This window comes from Colius striatus, chromosome 1 (assembly GCF_028858725.1).
Source record: "Colius striatus isolate bColStr4 chromosome 1, bColStr4.1.hap1, whole genome shotgun sequence".
In the NCBI taxonomy this organism is placed as follows: Eukaryota; Metazoa; Chordata; class Aves; order Coliiformes; family Coliidae; genus Colius; species Colius striatus.
This window is the reverse complement of record NC_084759.1, coordinates 172,457,464-172,482,357: the sequence shown is the minus strand read 5'-3', so window position 1 is coordinate 172,482,357 and position 24,894 is coordinate 172,457,464. Positions and strand designations below refer to the sequence as shown.

At 40.3% G+C, this 24,894-nt stretch overlaps 1 protein-coding gene across 1 annotated transcript in view; it reads right to left on the bottom strand.

The window, feature by feature from the left end:
- PPM1H (protein phosphatase, Mg2+/Mn2+ dependent 1H) overlaps window positions 1–24,894 on the bottom strand; it is a 133,481-nt gene that overhangs the window by 51,389 nt on the left and 57,198 nt on the right. Inside the window, exons 2-4 of the mRNA XM_062016848.1 lie at window positions 17,238–17,406; window positions 10,290–10,634; window positions 2,930–3,042 (exon numbers count right to left, since the gene is read on the bottom strand). Of these exons, the coding sequence (XP_061872832.1) occupies window positions 2,930–3,042; window positions 10,290–10,634; window positions 17,238–17,406 (627 nt within the window). The remainder of the gene's footprint in view (window positions 1–2,929; window positions 3,043–10,289; window positions 10,635–17,237; window positions 17,407–24,894) is intronic.

The following is a 24,894-nucleotide window of genomic DNA, read 5'->3' as shown; positions in this document are numbered from 1 at the left end:
ATATGGTAATTAAAGTCTTTTCATGATGTAATTACACATCAACTACAAAAGGACAGCTGCTATACAACACTGCCAGGGTACGTGGCATGAAATGATTAGATTTGAGAAGCTTTGGTGGTTAAACTGAATACCACAGACATAAGTCTGAGGTATAGCTGACACTGCATAGCACATTATTATTCAAGTCTCACACTTGGCGTTTTCTTAATCTCATTGTGATAGTAACAGTTTGTTGCACACACCTTGGTCCAATGACAGCAGAAGCTGTTCAAAATCCACCTCTAAAAGCCTCTGCTGTTTTGAAGTTGCGTGGAATTAAAAGACCTAACCTTCTCCTGGACAGAGACAGAAAAAAAAAGAGGTCTGTGTGAACCCGTAACATTTGTTTCTCAAAACCTCTTCTCACAGAATCTAGTCTATGGGAAATGTATCTTGATTTATTTGTAGGCTTTTTCCAGTGGGGGAGTGGAGAGGGGTGAAGGAGGAGGATAGAGAAGAGGCACAAATGAGTAGGTGAACTCAAAGAAACTAAAGCTTGGCTTCAGACCAGAGTGTTTCAGCACCTAGTTCCAACAGCAACAAGCACAAGTCCCTTGCTCGGGTGAAAAAACAAACCCCACCCTTCTTCTCAAGAGCAGACAAACCCTTTTTTAAGTAGTTTCCTTATTGTATTTTTCACCACCCTCATTTGTATCTGTACAAACCACGGAGCTGACAACACAGGGCATGAGACAGCAAAAAGGAACATATTTTTCCAACTAACATGAATAAAACTTCTTGGCTACGTGACTGGGCTCTTAAAATACAGGAATGCAGTGTGCACTCTGGCAGTAGGCAGACAATCTCAGAGCTGCTTTCCCAGTCCTAAAATGTCCTTAGAAGCAACTTAGATGTTTTGAAATAGTTGGTTTTCTTCCTTTCTGAAACATGGGAAGTGGGGATTTGGTAGGAGAGAGGCCCAGATCAACTGATCTTCTGCATTTCAACGCTTTTATTTTCTTGAGCTATGAAAATCTAGAAGCAGACTTATTCAAAAGTGAAAGATTTTTGGGAATCAAGAGAATTCTCTGCGGAATGACGAAGGTTCCCATGAGGTTCATTTGGAAAGTACAAAACCAAACTATTTTGGATTTGGAGGGTCCCTGTAACCCTCCAAAGATATGAGGAATGAGTAGAAAATTTTGAGTCCTGGTTCAAACAAGACCCAACCTTGCCAATGGCTTCCTTTCTGCTTTTCTGAAGAGATGCTGTTTATGGGCTTGATGAACATTCCGAGCCTACTTAAGATACAATGGCTTTAACTACAGTGGGCTAATTCCAGATCTCCATTGATGAGTTTCTTCCCATTTGGTATCAGAGGCTGCAATGGAGCTGAGGCTGTTCTCAAGAAGCAGAGGAGGAATCCTGGTGGAACCAGAAGCAGTCAGTCATTTAAGAACAAAGATCTCTGCTACTCAGAAGTAGGTCCTGCATGGCCAGTTCTACACAGTACACTTTTAAGAGGCAATAAGGCAATTTAGCCAACCCAACAGAAAAGATTCAGTTGTATTTCAAATACAATAGGACAAGAAAACGTGATTACTTCTAATATGATAGCAAGAGAGCTAAAATTTTGGGTAGATGGTTCTGATGACTAGACAGGTGGTCTGCTTAAACATGTTTGCAGCTACCCTCTGTGAGGACTCATTTGACATTTGATGTGAAAAAAATCAAATATGTCACTTGTCAAGAGGAACTCAGTGAACGATTTGCAATATAAAGAGCAAATGCAGCATATTAAGAACAATCAACCGGAAAAGAATAGGAACTTTATGCACAAAAGATTAATCTCACTTCCTACACAGTTAAAAGCAGCAAGGGGCAATAAAAGTACTAGATTTAAACTACCAAACATTTTGGAGTTGACTGCTCTCTGTAAATACATTGTGTGCAGACAGTACAAATATGTACTGTGTGCACACAAACCCAAAACACATAGACATAACCTCAGCAGTCTTCACCTAAATACAAGGTGGTTCAGTATCTTTGCAGACTTCCATTTGTCAGCTGCTAACTAAGAGAACACAACAGCAGTCTGTATCAAGTGGGAAATTACTCTCCCTGGCCTGTTTATGCAGAGCACTGCCAAAAGAAATGTATGAAGTATATGAAGAAAATGTATGAAGTCTTGTAAGATCAGCCTCATTATCTCTCTCTGATGGTGGTATGGGCAGAGAAGGAGAGAGAGCAAAAGAATGCAAGTGAGAGATGTCCAGAACACACCTAGCTTTAGCTAAATCAGAAGAAAAAATTTCTCATCATGAGTCTTCAAGCATCCAGCTTTATACACATATAACAAAACAACAACTCCTGAATGACAGCATTCAGTTCTGAGAAACGGACAAGTACACGAGCTAGAATAGGACACAGTAAGAATTCTAACCAGTGATAGTCCCTCTCCCTCTACTCCATCCTATTGCATGAGTAGCAGTTATTTCCATGTAGATCATTATCTTTAATTATATCAACTATTCTGAGAACCAAGTGGCCTTCACAAGACTAATCTTGAGGACAGGAGCCACAGGACTTTTTCCTGAACCAGTTTAGCCCTACCAGCTGTTCCAGATGCATTCCCTTTGTCACCGTTCAACACACAATTCTACTGAACACCCAACACCTGTTTCACTGGTTCTTTATCGCCTTTCCACTTTTCTGCAGCCATCAAGTCATTCAGAAACTGCTGCAAGGTCAGAAGTGTCATCAATCTCTCTGACTGCAACCACCACTCCAGGAGATACTGGAAGCCTGTCTCTACTATTTGCATTTCCATTATGTCCAGCCAAGAAACAGAATTCTCTTGTGACACTATTTTCAACAAAGGAACTTGGTAACACCAGATCTGGCAAGTCTAGGGTGGAGAAATAATCGTGGAGACATCACACATACTCACCTGCTATCACCAGCGTTTGCCACGTAAAGCTTCCCCAATAAACACACCACAACAAGGGCTGTGCAGCCACCAGAAATATTATACACAGTCCTCTCTCGTTCTATTTGCAAATCCTATGGGAAAAGAGAACAACATTTATAAAGACAGCATGGCAATTAACATTTTAGAAAAATGAAGATTCCCCTAAAAAGAATAAATGGAGTCTTAAACTGCATGTCCCACTGGCTTTCTTTAGTGTTGCAGCTAAGGTAACATGGCCAGGGAGAATGGAAAGTTGAGGAGTACTTGTTATTTATGATATAAAGATGTTCAGGAAAAACTAAGTCAGGAGATTGTGAAAGAGGGATGCAAGGGAATTTGCTACGGAAAAAGCCCAATGAAGGCAAAGATAAATGTAGCTTAACAGTAGGTATCTGGTGGTATAATTGGACAGTGCTTTACATAGACAGCAAATAACTAATGAGACCTAGCTATGACATAAATAACTACTTGCTCTCCAAAGAGGATACTAGGATAGTGAAGCATATACCTTTACAAACAGCAGCAAGACATTCATACCACAAGGCTGTCCTTCAGAAACAGAGGGAATGGTTGGATGTAACTTGTTTTCAGCTGGGGGGGGGGAAGGCCAGTAGAACAGTATTTACCAAAAAATATTAGGCATTCACAGACTTTCCAGGATAAACCCTGTGTATTTAACCCTGTGTCTCATCTAACTGCTTTTATGAGGTCCTGAAAAGACACTTTTTATGCATTTGCACAGACACAAACTTTAGCAGGTACATACCTACTCAAATGGATCTTCCTGTGTTTAGCTTCCAGCTCATTCTGAATGTAAGAAATATTGTATGTAAAAAAGTCCTGCTGCTTAATATAAGTGGAGAACACAGGTCTCATCTGTCTTCAACAATCAATCAAGCCAAGGAATGAGAAAGTACATATATACGTAAATATATATAGATAGATAGATACAGCCCCAGGAAAGCTTGGAGACCATATGACACAAGTAAATGAACTGTTTTCCAGTATTCCATACGTTTAAACAAAAACCCAAGTATATGCCAATGTTCTGCTGCTGCTTCTTCGTTTAATTTGGGTTAATAACATAGCATCTTAGAAATTACCCTCCTCTCCTGTGTCCAGAATTAAATCCAATTTCAAACTGGTCTTTCCTTGTAATACCAGATTCAAACAGGGAGCATCATTTAGCATTGCTATTGCAAGTATTTGCAGATCTTTTCAGCTAAACCCTGCCTACTTGTATGTGTTTTTTATTATGAATATATTTGTTTGCCTCTGTGCCTGCGCATACACACACAGAGCTATACTTCAGACATTTTCATATTTGCACAGAGCACAAACAGCTCAAATTGTCCACGCCTTGGGGTATGGGATTTAAAGCTTTATTTTAGAGCTAAATTTATCTGAGGAAAAGCACCACAACAAATGCAAACCATGGCAGCTGCAATTTGATTGAAAATCTTCAGGGTTGGAGGAGCCAAGAGACCACGCTTTGTTTCCTACAAATTTCAGGAGAGGGAGGTGACCTGGAGCAGCATGAGGAAAGAGATGCAATGCTCAGCAGCTCTCAGCTGCTCTCCTTGAGCAGGCTGGGCAGAGGACTGAGTGATGCCCTTTGTGCCATGAATACAGTACCAAGGGGGGTGGTGTGGCAGGGGCAGCAAGAAACATGCAGCGCTACCCGACGAGGCCATTCCCAGCTGCACACCCGCACTGCACATGGCTGCCCAACAGACCTGGGGTTTTACTCCTGCTTCTTAATCCATGTGTTCATAGATTGTGGTGTTCCTTTTTCTTTCCTTTTGGGGAAGGAGGCTGTGGGGTGTGTAGATCAGGAGGAAAAACACCTCCAAGCTAAAAATCAAATCTCACAGAACCTTTGGTCACAGACATGGACCTGTTATAAATGCCTCTTTATCTAATCTTGCCATAGAGAAGCAGATTTTCCTCCCCATGGTTTCTATATATTTTTAAATTAAGCTGAAAAGAACAGTTCAAAGGAAGCAGACGTTTCTCACCATCAAAATAATTTAAACTTACAAATACTACAGTGGATTTTCCAGGCATTGCCAAGAATTTTAAAAAACCTTCATCTCCGCAGCTCAGAGTATCCTCTGAGACCTTCAAACAACATACAATTCTTCACCTGGTTTCAGCTCTGTCATAGGTACATTTTGCAAGTGCTGGAATGCCCAAATTAAAATTTATTTTTTTCAATAAGCAGAATCCAGGAGCATCTATTATAGGAGAGGAGACGGATAATCCTTAGGGCCTCATTTTCAGAGTTTCCTTGACTTAAACTACATCTGTGTACTCAATTTTTTCAAATCATTGCTGTTCACAGGCTCTTGCATCTAGCTGATGTTCAGAACTTGAATTTACTACCATGACTTGCCAGAGTACATTCAATGCCCTGTTTAATTTGATATTACATACTTTGTCCAACATTTTCTTTTTTAGGGGGAGGAAGGACTGAAAGGCTTTCCTACAGGTCAACAAGATCTGAGTGGAACAAAATAAACCAAAAGAAAATAGCACCCATCACTGTCATTAATTTTTTCTGATGCAGAAACGCTGGCTTTTGGTGAAATATTTTATAACAGAGCTGCTGGGAAGTAGTACAGCACAAACAGAGGCAGAAAGCCCCAAAAAGCCTCTGAAATCTTAGGAGTGTAAAAGGGTTAATTCCAGACAAAGTTGTATACAGAGCCTTCCTCACTTTCAATCTGGAGAAAGACTTTAGAGCAAGCTTTTTTTTTTTTTTTTTTTGGTCCTTTTCCTTTTTTTCCTCCTCTTTTCTGAACAATACTGGGTGGAATCAAACAATGCACCTTGCAGCCCAAAAGATTTCTGTATCCTCATTCAAAAGCTACAATTTCCTGCCAAGGAAGCAAGTAATCTAGCCTGTGCTCTGCTGCCCTTTTCAGGAGGCACACTGCAGTGGCAGGTAGAAGCAAGGTGCACACAGGGGTTGTCTAATGCCTAATCCTCCTGGTCTCCCTTCCTCGGGTGGAAGAGTGCAGGGAGAATGGTGCAAAGCCTGTAAAGGACATGACAAAGTGCCACAGGGTACATTTCCAAAGCAGGGGTTGCTTTTTCCCCCGATTACAGAAACAACCTAAGGATGTGGTGTCAGCCCTGGGGCAGACCGTCCCCACCATCCTGACTGGTCAGGTCTGAGCGCCCGCCTGGCCAAAGCTCGAGTCTGGGCTTTCCTGCTCAAAAGCACGAGTTCATCATGCTAATTAACAACCTCTTCCAAAAAAATAAAAAAAGAAACGGAGGAAGGCGACTCCGCAAAGCCATTGCCATCCACTGCGCTGCAGGCTCCTGGAGCTCAACGGCGGCTTGCTCATGCCACCTTGTGGAGGCCCTGCGGAGGCCGCAGGCACATGGCGGGCCGCGGGCCTCCCTGCCGCCTGTGCCACCCCTTGGTCCCACGGCCCACAGGTGCTGGGACGCCGAGCCAGGTGGGCTTGGGCCGCTGCAGAGGCAAGGGGGGGGCACAGCATAAACACAGCAAGCGAGGCAGCGGCACAAAATGTGAGTGCCAGCTGTACTCGATGCCATGTTTTAGAAATTGAGGCCCCTAAGGAATAGAAGTGGACACATACAAACTGCAGTATCAACATGACAACGTTGTCATCGTGCAGCAACTGATATAACTACTTTTCATCTATGAACATCCTCAGACTAGAGGCCTTTCTTGCAGGATCTCAATTTTGCCATAACAGAAAGCATCTTCACTCCCTACACACGCAGTATCAGGTATCTGCTTAAAAGAAAAAAAAAATCAAGTTTCAGAAGGCATAAAGACAGAATTAAGGCCTTACTGTGCTTTATCTCTATCAGAAAGACATTAAAATGCCTGTAACATTGGTTTAACCCTCCTCGTACTGGCTACTTAATCAAAAGGAAAACCATACAACATAGGTCGCTTTCTCAAGATTGTTCAAATTAAAACGGCACCAATCTTGCAAAAGCATCTGAGTAGATTTCATCCAAGTGAAAAAAACTCAATGAAGAAGAAAATCGTGATATAAATGTACAAAAACTTTCACCTTCCAATAAATCAGCCAGTTAGTTCTGTGCCATTTTCTCTCATTCCAAATTAAACAGGGTTCAGGGTCGAACAGGTGACCACTCTCCCCTTAATCTTTCTTTCAAATACATGCTATATCACACAGATGTACACAAGGTTAAATACAGGGAAGGGATTATAGTTTGATGCTTCTATCCACGACAGAACAGCACTTGGAAAAATCCTTCCTGACTCCATAGAACTGAATCTATAAATGTGCATCTTAAAACTCAATAGATGAAAATTAGAGGATTTAAGATTCCTTCAGAACTTGAGCTTATTGATTTCCTTTTAACGGGAATAATCGTGATGACTGGCAATTACTGACATTAAAAAATAAAGAGGTGCAAATGGGAGAGTAAATTACCTAAGAATATAACACAAACTTCCTAATCCAGTTCCAACACAACCAGAAAGGACAGTGTAGAAGTACTACAAAAGCAGGACAGCTTAATTGTTAAATTTGTTAAATTGTTAAGTTTGGCAATGATTTGGTCTGTGTCAGCTTTCCACAGTGCTCTACTGCATGGAGCTCTCAGACAAGTATTGTCCAAAGGAAGCCACACCTAATAAAGAAAAAATAATTTTAGAAAGCCTTTTGAAAGGGATGAATTGGATTTTGAGACCTGAGACAAAACCAGGGACAGCTTAACTAGAATTCAAAAGGCAGTTGGGGTAAAAAAGCAACGGTATGCTAAATGCTCCCAGGAAAAGAGGACAAAACCATCATTAAATAAACCTGTCATGTTGGACTGTTAAAAAAAAAGGTACCAGTATCTACTCAGCATTTTCACCAAGTTCAAAGGGCTCCTTTGCAGTGACAGGTGTTTGAGGAAACACCATCAAGAAGTCTGCCTATGTGTCCAGGAAACATGAGCTTTCACCAAGTGCCAGGCAAAAAGATACACTGCTGGCACAAAACCCTTGTATATTATGCACATCTTAACTGCACTGACCTAACTCAACAACATCCCTGATGTTCCAGTACAAAATAGGGATGAATGCACAATGTGCTGTGGAAAAGGCACAAAATCTTCACCTAAAGAGTACTAGGAGTATACACTAGCAGGAAGTTAGACTGAGGTAGAGGGAAGATCAATCATTGCAAGCATAGACGAGACTCAGGAGTGTTGATCTTATGAACTGCTTCCTTCTTTTTACAAGACTTCCTTTTTGATGTGAAACTTAAAACTGAAGTTACATTGCATTGTGGTAGACACAAAGTCATTTATACAGCAAAGACAGACAATCAACTTCAATCCTCTGACAAATAGTAGAAGTGGAACTTTAGGTATCTGACCTAAAGTTGATATGAAGAAAGCACATGAAGAAAGACATAGGGAGGAAAATAGAAAATTCTATGGACTTCAGTTTAGAAAAAGAGAGGAGATATTACTATGACCTATATACATGGAATACACAGACACCATAACTGTAGATAAACTGCATTTATCACTCTATCCATAAAAGTTCTCCCAAGCAGTCAGGTGTGTGCACATGAACTGAGATGGTCTTCTGTGTAAATACCTACCAGAGGTGTGAACTTATAACTAAACAGGGTAATAACACTCCTGCTTCCTAAGATGTGTTCAGGACAGAAGCAATGGGTAATGCACACGCTGCTTGAAAGGGTCCTTCTTTAGCTCTCTTACCTTCGCTTTCCAGTCCTGTGAAACTCCACTTTTCACCTCTCCTGCACTAGGAACCAATTTCAACAGGGGAGAGAAAGAGTGTCGTATCACACACTCAGAGCCTGACACTCTTTCGGCCTGAAAATCTCCCCAGTTGAAGCATGAAAATGGTGTTCCCCCTCTCAGGCATGCTCTGAACCCACTAGTGTGTAGTGCTTCTTTCTTGACAAAGAAGGGAGCAAGCTGGTCCCAGTTTTCTGAAAAGGACATGCTAAACTGACAGGAGACTTTCATGCATCCTCCTCTTTTCAGCTAGCAGAAACTGAGTCCCCTGTCTGTGGCACATAAATCTGCTGGCATGCCCCACGTTGAATGATGCCTAAGCCACAGTGGTGGGTCCTGCTCCTGAACCTACCCATCCTTTAAAATCCCAAACCCTGTTGGTGTCACCTGCACTTCCTTCAGGAGAAAGGGCAATCCAGAAAAAGAATTGCTACTCAAAGTTCAAAGTGAAGCATCACTTTGTTATAACATCTGTAGTCCCTAATTAGATGTATGTACTAACCAAAAATCACACATATAGGGAAAAACAATGATAGAATGGTTTTTTTTCAGACAACAAATAAAATCTCTGGGAAACACTCATTAGCTCAAAAAACTTCTGCTCAAACAAGACACTCTTCTAAAAACAAACGGAAGAGGAAGAGGAAGAGGAAGAGGAAGAGGAAGAGGAAGAGGAAGAGGAAGAGGAAGAGGAAGAGGAAGAGGAAGAAAAATAACATGAGGAGAGCTCCCAAGACATGATCTGTACATATTGGCAGGCCAGGCCTCTCCTCTGCCTGACGAGAATTATTTTTAATAATGTGAAGAAATGGAGAAGGAAGGTGTAGAGCAACTACATCAATTACAAAAGAGAAAAATCACAGTCTTTCACAGGGAAATTGATGCATATTTTGTTTCCATTGAGTCATGATCTCCTCCTAGTCGCTCATACCATACACAACTCAAGCCTCACTCGCCCACACCCAACCCGCCTCAGTCAAGAGCTGCACACACACTTTCTTGTCACTACTGTACTTTGAGAGCCACCCCAACACTAACATGAACTATGGGTCTTTGGATCAAGGATGCTGCTCCTCACCCGTGTCCCTGATGTGACCTTTTGTGACCCATTTGTACAGTTGTGGGCCACATGAACAACGGTCTGTGTTGTGAGGGATGCTGAGAGACTTTGCTGCTGTTCTGGTACAGCAATGAGACTTTGTAAAGTGCATGCCCATAAACACAATCTTACTATAACAGACAATGTCAAACTCTGCTATTGTGAGGCAATATTCAATTTTTATCATTAAAAAAGGAAGAAAAAAGTAAAACAAGAAAGAAAAAAAGAAAAGGGGTAACAAGCTCCTGAGAGTGGTGCCACCTGGGACTTAAGATGCATTTCCTGCCTCACAGGGATGTACTAGGTAAGCTGCTGAGGCTCTTAAATAATTCTGCTCACATACAGAGGGTGTTTAAGTAGAGGAAGAAAAAAAGTGAAGAAAAATCCCAAAATGTTCATCTTTTCCAGGCCATGAGACTCATTAATGTATGCAATAATGAGTTCAGAGCCCTGAGACATACATACCATTTCCTTGAATGCACTTTCTATGGCCCCAATAACCAGGCACTCGTGTGGGATTTTCTTCTCCGTGAAGAAGCGTGTTGGGGGAGTGCTGGGTGAGCCTGGGGCCCCCACACCACCACGCAGGGAGGCCGCCCGTGTCAGCGTCCTGCTGTTGCTGGTTGGGTTGTCAGGCTCCTCTCCGAGGCAGGTGGGTGGGAGCAGAGCTGTGTTCCTCAGGATGTCCACAATATCCTGCAGTTGCTCCAGGATATGGTGCTGCAGCAGTTTGGAAGCGACCACAGCTGCCCCTGACCCAGCATGTCCATCGAATAGCGACCAGTAGTACAGGTTGATCCCATCTGTGTCCTGTAGGAGAAGCAGGGGGAAGAAACAGAGAGAAAAGAAAAGAGATGGTCACCATTACACAGCCACAAGTGAGGTGACTGGTGGCACAGGGATGGCTGGTAAAACAGTTAACTTTCCCAGAGGTAACCTTCTTTCTGGAATGGAGAAATACTCACTCTGTTAATAAGCTCTGGTAGGAAGGAAAGATGGCTATTTTTGCCACACACCCCCATCATTAAAATTTATTTTTCTTTTCCTTAACCTCCTTGCAATTCCTGAACTTGCAATCTTTCTTACCTTACAGCCATCATAGGATGCACTGATGAAGCACAGCTACCACTGTGAGACTAAGTTAAGTTCCTAATGACTGTGTAGATCAGAAAAAAAACATGCAAAAATCATACCATTTATCAAATTATCATACCACCACAGAGACCAAAATTCTACACAAGACAGCATCTGGTAACTTTTATGATAGACTTCTTTTTTTTTAACTGGGCACGAGACAAAGGACCTCAGTTTGACATCTAATAACAAGACGTGATCCCCACCTTCGTGACTGGTAGATAGAGTCTATCCGTGTGGGCAGAAGAGACAGCTCAGGCTTTCCCTGCCTGTACCTTCTGATCAGAATAGCTATGCAAGTGTTTTGGTATAGCACTCAGCATTATTAGTATGCTTTCAGATCTTATATTTTAGCTCAATCCATAGCATGCCAGTCAGCACAACTGCTCTCATACAGGTTGAGTATCCAGGAAAAGTAAACTTTGTAGACTTCATCATTAAAATTAAGGTATATATCATAATGCTGTAATTGTTCAGCAGTTATCAATTACATGACTTTCAAATATTTCTCCCTTTATGCACCATACAGTGTTCTCTGACAGGTGTAAGTCAGCTCCAGTATTGCTCTGACATATGCAGAAACAATGTTTTGGTTGGGCTCCAAAGTAAGCCTCCATCAAAGACTGTATTAGAACTTTTCAGAAGATAAAAAGAGATTCACTGTCATTATTATGAGCACAACACTGGATATATCCTACACTGAACAAGCCTCAAGTGAACTTGGTAATCAAATAAGGTGTCATCACAGACTGGGAAGATTTAAAACAGACCAGAACAATGTTCCACAAAAAAAAAAAAAGAAACTGAAACATTACCGCTTATTTCATTCAAGCACAAGTTAGGACTGAGAAGTTCACATGGGCCTGAGTTGCATTCTTGGGCTGTCACTGACATGAACATGGCCATGTCAGCCATGGTGGTTCTTCTGGAGTTCACTGATCTGTTCCTTTTGGACTAGTAACTCAAACAAGATGGTATTGCTACTAGTTCAGACATTTACATTGCACACCTCCAAGATAGTTCTCTAATTTGCCCATATATTCAGAGAGAAAAAAACCCCAAACCCTGCATGTTCAGACTGCATTCCAAAGAAGATTTATTTATCCTTATTAACTTCAGAAGTACCCTAGATAACTGAGAAGTCTGTGTTATATGCATATTCAGTCAAGGGAGATGACTACCACAACACTGCTCTTACACACACGTTCTGTGTGAGATGCTCTAGGGCTTTGCTTTCAGTTAGGATCTGCAGGCATTACTATAACCTAAATATTAGTTTCTGAAACCTTGTATGTATTCTTATAAAGCTTCATTTACTTTTGAACTACCAAAGAGAGTATAACCACAAATAACCTATGTCCAGCTGTCTAAAAAGGAAAACAAAAATGGTTCCTCTATTTAAATGAATTCTCCCAAATCATACTAATTTGATGACAATAAATATATGGTGTAAATAAAGCATTGACTCAGAGAAACGAGCAAGGGCTGGCAGTCACGGCACACAAATGAGACAAAAGCCACAAAAAAGTCCCTGCTTTTCATCCCACAGCTGAGATGACCTCTGTAGCTACCAAGTGACTACCTGTTTTGGTGTGCATATGCACAGCTGTTCTCTCTTTCACATTTGAGAGCTTGAACTTCTTCCCAAAAGTACTGACATTCTGAAAATGAGAACAAGACATTTGTTTCTGCTGGCTCTGGCAGTATTCTGTCAAAAGGAGTCTTTCAAACATCAGTCTCCATTTGTTCTTTTAGCTGGACAGAGCCCTCAAGTGGGAGTATGATGGGTCAACAGAGTGATTTATTTTAGATTTTCTTTCAGAAGATTCAGATTTAACAACATTTTGAATAGCTACCAGACACATGAAGAGCAAACAGATCCTTCACTGCACTGACCTTACAATTTATTTCCAGAATGTACTAGGAAATTTAATAAGCTTCAGGCTTCTCAACTGCTGACCTCACTTTCAGGAAGGTTCAGCAGCCTCCTGGGTTTTGTAATTGTAAAATGTAATTAAGACATGCAAAGTTTTGGGTCAAGCAATGGATGAAAAATTATGAAAGAAAATGCATACAAAGAGACATGCAATCTGAGTTGAGTTATAAAAAAAAAAATGGGGAGCCTTGGCAATATATATTGATCAATTTGGAACAAATTTTTCAGGTAAGCTAGACAGTGTCCCACACTGCAAACCTTCAGATTTTTTTTAAACAAAGCTAATTCCAAATAGGCAAATAAATTTTAATTGCCAGTAAACATTTATTCTAAAAACCACAACACACCCCAACTATTATTATTACAAATAAGATCCACACTGACAAAATGCATTAGAGAGCATCTGGGTGGGCAATTGCCACCCTATCCTCAGGAAAAAGTCCTCCTTATGTTACCAACACATTCAGCTACCTGTGGCAAGCAATCAGACTTGTGTCACACAAATACTATGTCCCATCTTTGTGGCAAAGAAAGCTGCAGAATTAATAATTGTATATCCTCACATTACAGTGACAATTAATAATGCATTACATTAAGCTCTGCAACCTGATGGTCACTATGGCAATATCTTGGCATAAGATTCCCATTTCATCCACTGATAACTTTCAGTATTTATCAGCAAGGTACCCCATAGTTAAAGGCATTTTAAAAAAGTACCAGTGAAAATGCTGGAAAATTTAAAGTGAATGCTCCTGAATGGGGACAGAGGGCAATACGATTAGTCAAGCAGCACTGAAGTGAGGTGAGGGGAAGGGGAGAGAATTAATTTAGGGTTGAATTTACAGAGTCTTTCCCTTCACTGCTATACTCAGTCTATCACCTGCCTTTTCAAGAAGAGAATTGTATTTATGCTATGTAATAGGGTTCCTTGGATTTTTGGGTGTGGTGGGGGTAAACAAACATTCACTTCTCCATCTCCTCATTTGTGGCCTATCACCTTCTACTCCCTATCTCTGGAAGCTCTGCAGAGTCGACACACACAGTCAGGACCATGACAGCACTCAACTCGTGGATCTCCGACTCCCTTATGCTCCCTTGCCAAAGTGTGGGGCTGCCTTGGTGGGGTCAGCATTAAACAACAATAATCACACAATTTCAGATATAACCATCATTTAAGTTCATAAGCTTCCCAGAGAGCAGAGTAAAACAAAGATGGCATGTAGCCTCAAAGATTCTGAGGATGGTGAAATAGATTCTGTTAAATCAACAGACAGTTTTAAGTTCCAGTTCCTACTTCTCTTGTGCTCGACACTCAAAACAGCTAAACAAGAACAGAAGAAATCTTTCTTTTCATTGGACAAGTACTCAATAACAAACTGCTTCCCTCATCCCTTCTTCCTTCAATATTTCTACAAAGGCTCACCACTCGGAGACAATTTCAGATCACATGTTATGGTGGGATTTCCCTATGAGGCATTTACAGTACTCAGCTTCTGGCTTTCTTACTAAATACTTACTGGAACCACATTATACTGTTCATTGGAGTGTCTCAAGCCTGTATGTATACATCTTGTTGATACAGAGTAAGTTGCACCTTCATCACATTTAACACCAAACTCATACACTCATTAAAAAATATTTGCCAACAATGCTGTGAGGGCAAAACACTGTATTATACTTCACAGTGTAAAAATACAACACATTATAGAAATGTGTACATCTTCTCTTTCCTGTTTTAGATATATTCAGCCATTCACAAAAACATACCAAGGAAAAAATCCTACTAACTGCTAGTGTAAGACTGCCCTCTAGTAGAAAACTTTCTCCACAAATATGATACCTGTTTTAGGAAACTATACATTTAAATTCACAAGCTGTGTTCTAATAACATGGTAGAATAGGTTTTACACAGCTAAATAATGAGTGTGATAGCACTCATTCAAGTGTCATGTGGAAAACAGAAGTAAATCTGTAGACAAGATGAAAACATATAAAAAACACTGTAACAAGCAGCATGAAAAAACAGTATACTATATATTATACAGATCGGTTGGCTCCTCACTTCAGAAATCATGCTCATATGCCAGAAACAGAAGAAAGAACAGAAGATTTGAAATAAAAATGTTTCTCTCAAGAAGCTTGAAAGGGAGTGGCTGTTTCTTCCAAAACTAAGATGAAAGATACAGAATCAAAGTAGGAAACATACTAGCGAAGAGAGGAAATCAGCAAATTCGGTAAGATACTTTGCATAACACAAGGTAATTGGATATTTAATGAGGCTGACAATCATTAAGCTTAAAATGGATAAAAAGAATAGCTTTCAAAAATATGCAGCCAGTTTACAGACTGCCATTGTTATACCATAACAGTATGATGACCATAATGACAGATACCACCAAGAATGGTGAAAACATCTTTCCAGTAATGAAATAATTTTATATCCCTTGATTTTCACTGTAATCTAAACATGTACTACATTTGTTTGGACACAACTTCCTTCTGAGGAAGGGGATTAACCACACAGTATAGTATATACAACATAGCATGTCTTTTGCTCTTGAGAAGCATTTGATACCACTTGAAGCTGGAAGTTAACTGGACTTTGTGAAACAACACTACAAAGCTTTTTATGTCTCATGCATGCCCCCCAAAAACGAAAATGTAGGTAAATTCAGTACAGCAATATCCACCTACATTCCAGATGCAGAAGCCTCTAACCAGACATCTCATATGGTAGGCCTGGAACTTAAATGTAGTGTTAGACCAAAGTTAGTACCTCTGCACAGCACCTAAACATACCTACCCAGGCTGGTGTCTGCACTGGGGTCTTTGCAGTATGCTGTGTGCATGACAAAGCTATGCCCTTTGTGTTAAAGAAGTTATTAGCTGGACCAAGAACATTGTTGCTTATCCTAATGTATTTTATTTACAGGAATAAGTACTATGGTCAAATGCTTGCTTCATTAAACATATTTAATGCATACAAAAATTAAATACTCTCATGGAACCAAGCATCTGCATGAGCCAATAACAGACAGTTGTATGGACTTTCTAAGAAAGACTTTTTAAAGCATAGACAATTAAGTCAAAGTCTGTTTTGCCTTGCATGACTGTACAGAGAATTCCTAGTCCCAGCAAGTACACAGTGCACAAGCCTTTATCCAAGAGTTTACAAGTATGCACTTGAAAAACAAAATCATGGCTGAATACAACAAAGAACATCAGAAAACAGGAACTGGGATAAATTATTTAAGGGAAGATATGAAAGTGGAAAGAACAGGGCTATTTGCAAACCTGGAAAATCTGTCAGTCTGGAAATGTTACAGCAATAATGAAATATGAAACAGAACAGGAGGAACAAGAGTTGGTGATGGACACAGTCAAGAGGATGCTTGCTGCTCAGGACCCCTGCAATCATCAAGCATACCAAGCCATGGGGTTTTGGGAAAGACTGAAGCAGACTGCTAATAACAACCTGGTTTAAAATAAAAACAAAAAAAACACCAAAAGAGGGTACTTATAGTACCCTCTTTTATAGACTAATTAGCACTTAGAGAGAACTTATGTTCTCTCAGCAGCAGAAAGACTGCATATCCACATTGTCCATCTCCAACATTCAGATAGGGCATTTAGTGTTACATGGCTAAAATGCCTGAATCAAACAGACACTATCAATCATTGCTGGAGCCTGAGCTCATGCTTAAGGAGCAGCTGAAGTAATTAGCCAGTCAGGAAACAAGACAGATGAAGAATAGCAGATGATTGCTAGTAGATAAGTGCATGAAATACATCACTCCACACAAAGAGAGGAGCCATAGTCCACAAAAATCACTGAATTCACTGTGGTAGATGGCCTTACCTTTCCTGTATAAACCAGCCTTGCTACACACAATATTGCTTCAGTGAGAAAAACCCAAGTGACAGTCTAACCCTTTAATAAAATGGTATGACCGCCTAAACAATGATACTGCTATGCTTACAGTGACTGTCACTGGATGAGTCAACTGCAGCCATTAAACTCATAGTATTCTGCAGCAGTGAATTTCTCAGCATTATATTTTCAGAAACAAAACAAAAAGGAAAATTCAAGGAGTATTCCCCTCCCCATCTTTAAATTAAAATGTCTTTGATGCAAAGAGTATTTTTCAATGCAAGAAATAAAAAAAACCCACAAGTTGTAAAGCTAAGAAAAAGATAATTGTGTTCTGTATTTAAGCAGACATAACTAGAAGTAACTGAAAAGATATGAAACACTCAGTAAACATCTTTCAGTGTCATATTGCCACATCCTTTTTCTATTTATTTTGTGCTTCTCCACTGTCAAGATAGAGAAGTCTGCATACCGAATTATCTTTCAGCTGGAGACCTTCTCCATTGGGCAGTGATGACCTCCGTTTTGTTGAAGAGTTCTTGTTTGGTGTAGAAGTAGTGCCTCCAGCTTTCTTCTTGACAAAGAGGACTTCACAGCTGGCTTGATCTTCATTGTGCGTGCTCTTCCCTGCATTTATTACCCTAAGAAAAATAAGAAAATAAAAAAAGAAAGAAAATAAGAGACATATCCAAGTCAGAAAAGCACAGAAGCCTCTATTTGTATCTCATATGTGAATGAAGATGTATGAAACCATAGTCCAGAAAGTATTGCAAGTACCAACTGAATTAAAATACCTTCTCACACAAATATATACATTCACATACACATGATTATTTGTTTATTTCCATGTACCTACACATGTCATAACAAAACAAGCATTTTTCACAGAACTATATGAACAAGAACCAATGGTATCATGAGCATATTTTACCCTTAGGCATATCATACTCTTCTTTAAAGATGGTCAAGGCTGATAACACTTACATCTCCTGGTTGAAACATGAGATCTCCAGTTGCTTTTGTACTTGCCAGTCTCTCTGCTATTGTGAATAATGAACCTATTGGCTAAGGGTACGCATTCTATCAAGTTCCTAGACCTGCACAAACAAAACACCTGCTATAAATCTAAAAAGCTGTTACAGCTAAAGACACAGAAGTATATGCAATCGTTATTAGTCTGTTTAAAGGACATATGATATAAATGCTGTGACGGAAATAAAAAGGAAAGTTTTTTCCTTATATTCCAATATGCAAGTCAGGCTTGCTTGTACCACAGCAACACAAAGATGCATACTAAACACATCCCTCTAGCACTGCAGAACAACATAACCCTCCCTCTTCCCAAAACTCTAAACCCCTTACATCTCTGTTCCCCCTGCAGTGCAGAGAGCAGAAGATATGCATCAAGAGCTACAGGCATGCAGAAACCAGCACTAAGAACTCAGTACAAGCTTCAGACAGCCAAAGGCATCCTGAGACTTGCCCCACAACTGCTCATATTCCATCAGTGATAAAGCTGAAATAACAGTGATTCCAGTACCAACATTTTAAAACCCTAATCAGAAGTTTGCATTATCCAAGATACTACGGTTACTATAATTCATCTCAGCACAGCTAAGGTCAAACATGTTCTTCACTTTCTATATCACAAACTGACTAGTTTTGCATCAGTTGATAGAGTGTTCAGTAAGACATGTGCTTTGACAGTCCTGGGATCACTCTGGGAAAACCTGAGTCCATGTCTAGCTCTGACCAAGCAAAGGCATTGCCACTTTGATGTAAGGATGTCTTCTTCCAAAAACACTTCAAACCCACTCTTCTTTACAAGGTTTGAATCACCTAATAAGTTAACCACTAGTCAGAGACTGCATTTCCACTACTGGACAAACACTGAGTTTCACATCAAGCACATGATGTCTTTAAAAAACAACTGCTGCCTTCCCAGAAAGTAAAACAGTTTGAAGGCACATCATAATCCTCATGAAAAGTTTGAGACATATCTGACTTCTTAATCTCTAATGTTTTCATTACAGTAAAATTTTACATAATATGAAACACTTGCTAAAAGTTGTTGAAATGAAGACAAAACAAAAACCAAAGGAAGGCCTACAGGGGACTCTGCCCCTGCTTGCCTGCTCTTGCCATAAATGTAATTTCTGTGTCAGCCTTCCTTAAACGTAGTACATTCTTCTGCCTTTCTATAAGCAACATGATACTGTGACATGCAAATGAGTATTCTTCTCTTCTTCTAAAAGAATGTGTATCCAACTGTAATTAACTCCTTTCAGAAACTGAAAGTTTCCTTGTGGTGCCAAATGTCACACACTGAAGTTTGACATCTGTATCCCCAGTACTACTGGCTGTTTACAGGTATTTCTTGTAAATAAACACCAACTGTGGCTAAAATTATCTAGTGAAACACACAGAGAACAAAGATGAAGGAGCATCTGGTAGCGAGGCACCTGTGAGCAGTTTAAGCACTCACTCCCATAGTGCCTAACCTTTGAGCAACTGGAGATCAAATACTGAGATGCAATAACATTCCAGTCTGAAAACTCAATGTTTTCTGGATGTATTAGGAAAAATGGAAGCATATGTTCAGAAATAGGGTGGGGGTGAAGCACAAATACAAAAGAATATATATCAGCTGACCAACACTTCTTTAGTTTGAAATGCTGCAACCATGATTACAATATTGCAGCAACACAGAAAAAGTAGTTTTATCATATGAAGACCTAACTAATGCTCAGTTTAGCTGATCACTCTCCTCATTGATGCTAATTATCTGCAATCCCATTAAAAAAAAAAAAAACACAGAGCACAAGACAAATACAGACAAAAACAACTCTTTGCAAGAATCACTACCTTTCTCACCACCTTACCTTTCATCACTCAAGTATTGGAGCTGCTCAGGCTTCTAAGCCAGTGATGGGCTTCAGGGCTTGTATGGTAAGAGATATTCAGATATTTAAGTTATGCACAATATGGTTCAGTGCTAGGTTAGTGGTTGGACTTGATCATCTTAAAGGTCTTTTAGATGATTCTATGATCATTTTCTAAAGCTCTTGCCAAGAAAAATTATCAAGGCACTGAATACATCAGAAAGACTACAAGAACAAAGTGACACAACAGACTAGCTTGGCAGTCAGCTACCATGAAACGCCTGGAATGCATAAAATGCCTGTGTACTAAACACCCTGCTAGAAGACGATATAGGCAAAAGGAACCTGGCAAAACTGATACTGAGAAGACATGTGGGTTGGGGTTATATTCCCTCCCAGAATTCCACTTTATCTTCCTGTATTGGGTTTGTGGGGCATGGTTTTGGTAGTGTGTGGAGCTATGTGGGTGGCTTCTGTGACAAGCTGTGAGAAGCTTCCCCTGTGTCTGATAGCCGACGCCAGTTGGCTCAAAGATGGACTCACCACGGGCCAAGGCCAAGCCCATCAGCAACAATAGTAGCAATTCTGTGATAACATATTTAAGAAGGGAAAAAAAAAAACCTGCTGAAGGAACAATAGCAGCAGAGAGAGATGTGAGAATATGTGAAGGCAACAGCCCTGCAGACACCTGGGTCAGTGAGGGAGGAGAGGAGGTGCTCAAGGTGCTGGAGCAGAGATTACCCTGCAGCCTGTGGTGCGGCCCATGGTGAGGCAGGCCTTGCCCTTCCAGCCATGGGGGCCACAGGGGGAGCAGAGATCAATCTGCAGCCTGGGGAGGACCCCATGCTGGGTGAAGAAGGCTGTGATCCTATGGGAAGCTCACACTAGAGCAGGCTCCTGGAAGGACCTGCAGACCCATGGATAGAGGAGCCCACGTTGGAGTACATTTGCTGGCAGGACTTGTGATCTCATGGGTGATCCACGCTGGAGCAGCCTGTTCCTGAAGGACTGCACTCCATGAAGGAACCCACATGGGAGCATTTCACGAATAACTGTAGCCCATGAGAAGGACTCACATTGGAGAAGTTCATGGAGGACTGTCTTCTGTAAGAGGGACCCCATGTTGGATGAGGGGAAGAATGTGAGGAATCCTGTCCCTGTGAGGCAGAAAGAGTGGCAGAAACAATGGATGATGGACTGACCATAACACTCATTCCTTGTCCCCCTGTATGACTGAGGCAGGGACGTAGAGAACTCATGACTAAAGATGAGTCTCAGAAGAAGGGAGAGGTGGGGAGTAGGTCTTTTAAGATTTAGTTTTTATTTCTCATTGGTCTACTCTGATTGAATTTGTAATAAATTAAGCTAATTTCCCCAAGTAGAGTCTGTTTTGTCTCTGACAGTAATTGGTGAGTGATCTCTTCCCACTCTTAACCCGTGAGCTTTTCATTATATTTTCTCTCCCCTATTCAGCTGAGGAGAGAAGTGATAACAGTGGCTTTTGTGGGTGACACTCAACCAGGGTCAACTCACCACAGGCCTGAAAATCCAGATTTCTTCTCTCCAGCAGATGATTAATGTGGGCAGTCTTCTACACTCAAATCCCATCTCTTCCAGACTTTGGAAGAGGACTGCACTGAAGCCCTGAAGTTTTTAATCCTAAAGCTTGAGCTATGTACCTGATACCAACCAGCTAGTTACACCTTCTACTCAGCCTCAAACATCTGACTTTGCTGCCTTTTAAAATTCTTTGCTCTCTGCAGCTTCTTAAATGTCTCTGAGCCAATTCTTTCAACCAGCTGTCCAATGCTGATTTTACTGCTGTCTCTCCTCCTTGCTCTCACAGACTGTAAACACAGTTAAGCTGCTTATACAAATAACAAAGCAAAACTAATGAGATATTTTTATCTCCAAAAGGTAACCCTTAATTAGACCTCTGAAAATTTTAATTGAAAGCCTATCTCCCTCCTCCTTCCATACATAAAGTTCCTCAGCTTCCTAAGCCTTCAATTCCTCTTCATATATCTTTCTGTCTTCCTTGAAAAGTGAGTTATCCTCCAGTAAAGTGAACAAAATGAGATAAAGCACTACCTTCTCACAATACAAAAACACCCTCCCCACTAAAAAAGCTGTCCAATCATACAGTTGTCCTCACTACAATTTCACCATTGATACAAGTAATAATACTAAATTTTGGAGAAAAGGGAATTTAGGCCAAATTTTTAGGAATTTCGGAATTGAGGCCTATATAATCCTCCAGCTTTTACTCAGAGACATGTTTTCAAGGGAATTCTCATGTTTGTTTTCTCTCCCAATAACAACTCTTCAAGGAACTGTTTGATGAGACCTATTCATGATTAACTCCTTTCAATGTATTCCTTACTCTCCCCCATTACCAGTTTGTCTCCTATCCAATCTTTTACAAAGTTTAAGCCAAATAATTCTATCCAAATATCTCTAATTTGGATCAGAAGTTCCTCTTTTTACAGTATTAGCTGTCACTATTGTGTCAAACATACTATTCAGTAAAAAAAGAAATATTCATGAGGTTTAGTTCATGGTATAGTAGTGCTAGTAAAAATACATTCTACTTTGCAAACAGGAGTAACCTGAACAGTGAGGTGGTGGGGTTTGGTCACACCTGAAGATGTACTTGCATCAACCTTGATGATCAGTCCTTCCTGAGACTGATCTCAAATATGTCCTTAGCTGAAAGCAAATCTTCCAGATAAGAGCCAGCTAGTTTATTTGGTTCACAATTAGCGTTCTGCTGGTATCTTGTGAGACTCCAAATCCTATCTGACTGAATGGAAATGTAGGTCATGTTGTACTTCTGTTCTTCATTCAACAAGCAAAGATCAAACTCCTGTGCCAAGAGCACGGATTACAAAATACTACATTTATCTTAAGGAAAAAAAAAAGCAGACCAGACCAGATGAACAAATACAACCTGGGTTTTGATAGCAGTTTCCTGACCAAAAAAACCCCAACACACTTTACCAAAAACCCAACAGAACTGCTCAAGTCTTTTGAAGCTCTCTATTTTTCACATCTATATCAGTGCATATACTCTTTGGTTGTTTTACTCCTCCCTATATTGTGCTTGTTGAGATCATGTTATTTTGTATTTGCTTCAGCAAGAGTTGCAAGCTGTGCTGTAGGAAGAGAGTTTTACCCAGGTCTAAATCTCAAACTTAAAAAAAATTATAGCCATAATTAAGTTGTCCAAGTACTTGCATTTTTTTAAACTCAAAATCTAGCAAAATTTTGAATGTAATGTATCTTGATAAAAACAACAGGCAAATGCAAAGAGCTCAGCAGAAATTCTGAATGGTGCATGACAACAGCAGTGTGCACAAAAAATGCCTTTTGGAATATAAGGACTGAGAGTCCCAACTCCTATCTGCTTCTCCACCACCAAAGCACAGTTCCTCTGCAGTAATGGAGAGCATTCCCACCTCTGTTTTAAGACTTGTTGCAAGGGTCAAGACGTCCTACACAAGCACTTCCAGTGCAAGGGTCTGAGCAGCCTGGGTTTTTAATATGTAGGTTAAGGCTGAGGTTGTATTATGTGTGTAGACCTCTGTGTCTGGCACTGGAACATCAAAATGCCTGCATGTGTTTCAAAAAGGAAAATGTCTCTCCCCCTTACCAGCTTACAAGGGACCAAACGCTTTTGATAAAGCAACAGATAGCAAAGCCATAACCAAAACACCAGCTGATAGTCCCAAGTTGTTGCTTTCTTAGTTAAGATCTCTTACCAAAAGATGCTGCCAAATGCTTATCTCTGCAAACACCAAGCTGTGCCAGGTTTAGATTGGATATCAGGAAGAACTTCTTCCTGAGAGGGTTGTTAAACACTGGAACAAGCTTCCACTGGAGGTGGAGGAGTCATCATTCCTGGTAAAAGATGTGTAGATGAGGTGCCATGGGACATGGTTTATAGTGGTGAGCTTGGCAGCACTACGTTAGTAGTTGAGCCTGATAATTTTAAAGGTCTTTTCCAATCAAAACTATGATTCTATGTTAAAAAAACCCCCAAATCTGCTCCAAAGATGAAAGTCTCATAAGGTATTAAAAAAAATCTGTATCTTACAAAAATTCCTGAAAAATAATGCATGCCTTTCAGAAATTGGTTTTTTATAAAGAAAATGTCTCTACCACCAAACCAAAATTTTCTTTTAAACAACGTCTTTATCTTTCTTTCCCCAGGAAATTTCATGTGTTGAATCAGCAGACATATAATCTTAAAACATTTATTAAACTATACAACACTGAACACATTCCTTGTTTCTCTATTATTGTTTTTCAGGTTTCAAACAACATAGTAATACCACTCACTGGGGAAGTAAACAATTCTTTTGCTAGGAAACACAGGCTGTCTTAAATAATCATGAGAATTAAGAAATAATAACCAAGGGCTGTTTTTGAGGTGCTGCATTTATTTACTGTGAACAAAAGTGACTTTCTGCAATTCTTGCCTATACAAATTTCTGAAATAAATACATTAACGACATTCCCGCTGTTCACCAGGTATAAAGAGGATAATGGCAAAATGTCATGCTCTCATATTCCCAAAAAAACCCTAATCAAAAAACCCCAATGCAGTTGCCTTACATACTTGGAGGAAAACATAGCTCACGATAGAAGCTTAAAGCAGAGTCTATGAGCTGAGGTGATGGCTCACTGCTTGCAAGATGTCTTTACTATGGGAACCTGCTCTCATTTGAGCCACAAAAACTTCAGTTTGTTATCCCCAGGCAAATGCAAAAGCTCTTCATCTCCTCCTTAAAGCTTGGGAAAAGAGAGGTAGAAAAAGCACATATACCCATGTGCAGTTTGTTTATGGCAATTTTTTATTTAAGGCTGGGGGTTCAGTGTAGCAGTGGGCACCTGTAATTGTTTTGACAGTGAATAAATCAACTCATGAGGCAGCACAGAGCCCTTCCCTCCTGCTGCCTACCTGGCAGGCTCCAGCCGCACATAGGAGCCAAAGCCAGCCTCTCTTCTCATTGCAGCTGTAGTACACACGCACTGTCTGCAACCGTGATTGTGACACCAGCTTGCATCCAATCCAACCAACCACATAGAAGTAACCCTGATGAATGAACAACATAAACAACAGCCAATTTGCTCCTACAAGTTTCATAATTTCAACAGTCCTAGAACGATGATTAAAGATACCATTTCATACGAGTATTGGTGGCTTGTTTGCTCTCCCCCACCCCTTTTTTTTTCCCCCCTAAT